We start from the raw sequence: 5,000 nt of genomic DNA on the forward strand, positions 1-5,000 counted from the left end.
TGGCTCCCAGTCCGCGCCTCCTCTCCCAGCTCTCAGTCGCTTCGTCCTCATCTCGCCTCGCTCTGCTGACTCTCGCCTCTCCCCCGCGCTCTCGCTCTCTTCCCCCGCTTCGCTCTCCCTCCCCAACGTCCCTGCGCTCCCCGATGCGCGCTCGCTCCCCCCCCTCCGCCTCTCGCCTCGCTCTCTCTAGCGAGCTCTCTACCTCGCTCCTCTCACCTTCTACCTCTCTCCGCTCTCTCGCCACGTGCGCTCTCTCTCCTTCTCCCCCCCTCCTCTCTCTGCTCGCTCCCTCGCTCCCGCTCTCGCGCTCCGTTGTCTCCTCGCGTGGCTCGCGCGGGTCGTCTCCGCCTCCTGTACTCTCGCGCATCGGGCGCCCCGCTCTCTATCGCTGCTCCCGCCCCGCTCCTTCTCCTGTCACTCGCTCTCCACCCCGTCTCCTTCTCCTCTTCGCTCTCCCTCCTTCCTTCTGCGGCTCGCGCTACACGTTCCCGGCGCTCTGACGCTGCCCCTCTCTCTCTCTCTCGCGCGACTCCCTTCACTTCCTCTCCTTCCGTACCCGCCGCCGCGCGCTCTAAACCAATAGCATACCCTACCCGACACACCCTTACAAAAGCATCCCTGCATAACCCCAATTCCCCTTATTTATTTTAGAATTTATAAATAAAATATATATAAACGACGCAAGATACTACATCCATCGTCAGCAAAAAAGTATTGGAAAGATGAAACACTAAATATCGTCTCTATGACATGTAGAGGAGAGGGTCTTAGCATTTCGGTCCCGCTTTATTCTTGCGTTCCTCCCCATTCCTTTTTCCTTTAGGTACGGGTGATCCTGAAGGAAAGCCCCGAGTACGAGGTAATAGAGGACGACCAAGATGTCAGTGAAGAAACATGCAATTTTAATCGACGGAACCCTCGAAACGGACTTTTCGGAATGCGACCCCCTTTAACAAGAAGTAAAACATTAAAATGGAACAAAAAAATAAAGAATAAAATTGTACAAAAATACAAAAAAAAAATCCCCCAGGAAAATGTGCCGACCGAGGAAGGAGAGTCGGGACGCAGGGAGGATGGCCGCAGATAGTTATGCTTTAGACTCTTGGTTCGAGCCGATCTCAGCAGAAGCCCAATAAGATAGTATTACGACACTCTCCGTCCAAGGCGCGCCCCTTTTTCCAATCCCCACTACCGCAAAAACCCTCCGGGCCAAGACGAACAACTTAGGAGAAAAAGGGACTACTCATCCCCCAAAGAAAGCTGGCACAAAGAAAAAAGGGAAATAAGACAGAGAGAGCGAAAGGCAAGAAGTAGGAAAAACCGACGAGGGGAAATGCACGCCACGGACCAAGAACCACAGATCGGGAACCAGAAAATAGCCTGCTTAAGGTCAAAGGACAAAGTGGTTCACACAGTCTGGATCCGGCCGCTGGTTCTCGGAGAGGTTGAGCTCGCGGTGGCGGCGTTTGTGAATTACAGCATCCCTGAGCGATGTCGCGGGCCCGGGAAGACGGACAGGATCGAGAGGAGGTACGGGGTGGGGGTGGGGTGGGGGGTGGAGGGTGATGTTGTTGGTTGGTGTCGTTTTTGCTGTTGATGGGGAGGATTTTGTTGGTGGTGAGGTGGTGGAGAGGATATTGTTGTTGCTCATCATTATGGTGGAATTGTTAGGGTGATGGTGGTGATGATGTTGCTTATGGTGATGGCGGTGATATTATTGTTATTCATGGTGATGCTGTTATTAGTGATATTGTTGGTAGTGATGGTAATGTTACTGTTCATGGTAATGGTGGTTGAGGTGACATTGTTGGTGATGATGTTGCCCGTAATGGTGATAGTGGTGGTGGTCCGATTGTTTTTTCATGGTGAATGTGGTATGGTTGGTGATGATGGGGATGTTGCTGTTTATGGTGATGGTGATGGTGATAGTGTTGTTCGTGGGGAAGGTGGTATTGTTTACGGTGAAGGCAGCAATATTGTTGTTTTTGATGGTAAATGTGGTGAAGGCGGTATTGTTGTTATTCACGTCGATGGCTGTGGTGGTGATACAATTGTTGTTGATGGTGATGCTGGTGGAGGCGATAATATTAGTGGTGGTGCAGGTGGTGTAATATTGCTGGTGTCAATGTTGATGTTGTTAATGTTGATGGTGAGGGAGGTAGTATTGCTGGTGATGATGGAGGCGATATTGTTGACGATGCTTTGTGGATGAATGTAGAATAACTCATACCATTTCCTAACTTGAAACTTATTATAGGTCATCGCGGTAGAAGATGCAAAAGGAAACCATTCAGGACATCATAACCCAGCCAAAATATATATATTAATCATTTTATTATCACCGACATTGCCATGACTCCCTTCTTTTTGCACAGGGATACCATGATCAAGAAAATCAAAGTCGAGGCTGAGGGCTTCCCAAGGGAAAAAACTTGGACGAAATACGTTTGTGCTCAAGGTAAATATCTTTCTTATATTTGTTTGTTTGTTTGTTTTTTTAGTTCATGAGGCAGATTTTAAATAAAAGTGAGAAGAGAGAGAGAGAGAGAGAGGAAAAGAGAGAAAGAAAGAGAGAGATTGAGAGAGAACCAGAGAGAAAGAGAGAGAGAGAGAGAACGGTAAAAAATACTGTTTCACTTTTGGATTTCACCTTCCTCATATGACTTTTTGAACACATCTTTTTTATTTCCTTCCCTCTATCACGATTAATATCATTAATTCAAGTTATCACTCAGTTCGTCCGGCCAAGTGAGATGAGCAGACAGTTATATAACAATAGTGTCATTTGTTACAACTTTTCAAAATTCTGAAGAAAAATGCAGAACAGTGAGAAAAAAAAATCCTATATCAAAAGAGATATTTGGAGATAGAGAAGAAATTAGAAATATGAACGATACAATATAGTTTTTTTTAGTAACTAGATAAATAAATAAATTCTCAAATTAAAGATTTCTCACCCTCAAAAACCACCACCCACCTCCCTCCCTCCCCCCTCCACACTGCCTTCCTTCCTTCCTCTCCTCCCCCCCCCCCCCATCTCCCTCCTACAAACTGCCTTCCATCCTCTCCACTCTCCCCTCCCTCTTCCTCCGCACTGCCTTTCTTCCTCTCCCCTCCCCCTATCTCCTTTCCCCCACCCCCAACTCCTCCCCCCATCCCACGCCCCTGCAACTCCGCCCACAGAACTGGCCGAGGGCAAGGACAGTCTGGAGACGTGGCAGGTGGCGCCCCCAGAGAAGATCGTGGCAGACTCCGCCCGCGGTTGGGTCACGGTCGTCGGCGACTTGTTGGTGCTCTCTCTCGAGGTGAGGCCTTGGGGCTCTAGTAGTCCTAGTAGTGGTCGTAGTAATGGTAGTAGCAGTAGTTGTTGTTGTGATAGTAGTAATCGTAATAGTAGTAGTTGTAGTAGTAGTAATCATAGTAGTAACAGTAGTAGCAATATTAATATTAATACTAGTAGGAGTAGCAAATCGTAGGAGTACTGGTATTAACAGTAGTAGTTGATGTAATCGTAGTATTAATAGTAGTAGTAGTAGTACTAGTGGTAGTAATGGTAGTAGAAGTAGTAATAGTAGTAGCTGTGACAATCGTGGCAGTGGTAGTAATCGTATTAGTAGTAGTAGTAATGGTTCTTTCGCTTGGAGTTAGGGACTTGATTGTTGATTTGGAATTGTTATCATCATCAGTAGCCTTTTATATTATCAGTTGCAGTTGTAGTAGTAAAAGTAGTAGTAGTTTATGTCGTAGGTTTTCACTCAAGGTAGGGTCCATGAGGCAGTTTCTCTTTCCTCTTCTTCCTCTTTGGATAAACCAGTTTTTCCTTCGTCTTCAGTTTATCAATCATTCTCTCTCATCCGTCACAGAACCTGGGCTCCCTCATCCGCATGCCCTCCGGATGCGGCGAGCAGAACATGATCAACTTCGCTCCCAACATCTACATCATGCAGTACCTGAAGGCGACTAACCAGGGCACGCCGGAGAGCACGGAGAAGCTGCTCAGGTTCATGAGAACGGGTGAGTCGAGTCATGCGCAGTGGATTCATAAAGGACGCTTTTTTATGGAAGTGATGTGTGCTACGTGAAACGAAGAAGATAGTAATGTATCTGAAGTAGATGTAGTTAAATTAGATTAGTAGATTAAACATAATCACAACGAGATATTAAAGACAAAATTCGCGGTGCTTCGTCTGAAGAGAAGGGTTCAGGTTCAGTTCGGTTCGGTTCAGTAAGGTCTCAGTACACAAACGCAGTAATACATATGCGATATGAATGCAGAAACGATGAGAATGAAATAAAATCCAAACAGCCTGTTTGAGTTCAGTAGATTCCTGTTCACATTGGAACGCTTGGTGACGAGTCTAGCTTGGATTGCAACGTGAAGAAAACGCATCATCGTTGCACTTCATTCATTCAGTTTTTGTTGAATTGATGGCAAATGTATGCACATATACTGTAATTATCTAATGAGATAGCTAATTATTTACATGCAAATGTTCATAGGATATCGACCTCTCTCCCTAACAGGATACCAGCGGCAATTGCTGTACCGGCGGAGAGACGGTTCCTATAGCGCCTTCGGGAAAGAGGATGACTCTGGCTCCACGTGGCTCACTGCCTTCGTCCTCAAGTCCTTCGCTCAGGCAAAGGAATTCATCACGGTAAAAAAAAATTGTCGTTTGGATTTTGTTTAATCGATTTCACGCAGGTGGATCTTCATGGATGTGAGCTCTTCTTGGGATTCGCTGCTGTTGTTGTTGCTTGCTTGCTTGCTTGTTTGTGTGGTTTGTTTTGGCTATTATTATTATTATCATTATTATTTCATTACTTCAGACTTCTCTCTTACTCTCTCTCTCTATCTATCTATATCTATCTTTAGCTATCTATATTCATCTATCTATTTATCTCGTTATCCATTTATCTCTATCTATATCTATCCTTATCACTTTCTGTCCCTATCTCTCTCTATCTCTCAGTCTCTATCTCTGTCTATCTCTCTATCT

At 45.8% G+C, this 5,000-nt stretch overlaps 1 protein-coding gene across 1 annotated transcript in view; it reads left to right on the forward strand.

Annotated features, from left to right (window-relative positions):
- Positions 1 to 5,000, forward strand: part of LOC122261068 (murinoglobulin-1) — a 26,574-nt gene that overhangs the window by 16,226 nt on the left and 5,348 nt on the right. The window contains exons 16-21 of the mRNA XM_086543000.1: positions 824 to 880; positions 1,361 to 1,530; positions 2,376 to 2,458; positions 3,184 to 3,305; positions 3,864 to 4,014; positions 4,525 to 4,658. Coding sequence (XP_086399126.1) covers positions 824 to 880; positions 1,361 to 1,530; positions 2,376 to 2,458; positions 3,184 to 3,305; positions 3,864 to 4,014; positions 4,525 to 4,658 — 717 coding nt within the window. The remainder of the gene's footprint in view (positions 1 to 823; positions 881 to 1,360; positions 1,531 to 2,375; positions 2,459 to 3,183; positions 3,306 to 3,863; positions 4,015 to 4,524; positions 4,659 to 5,000) is intronic.

The sequence above is a fragment of the Penaeus japonicus genome, unplaced genomic scaffold (genome assembly GCF_977035675.1).
Source record: "Penaeus japonicus unplaced genomic scaffold, GWHDUDI00000001_assembly GWHDUDI00000001, whole genome shotgun sequence".
NCBI lineage: Eukaryota > Metazoa > Arthropoda > Malacostraca > Decapoda > Penaeidae > Penaeus > Penaeus japonicus.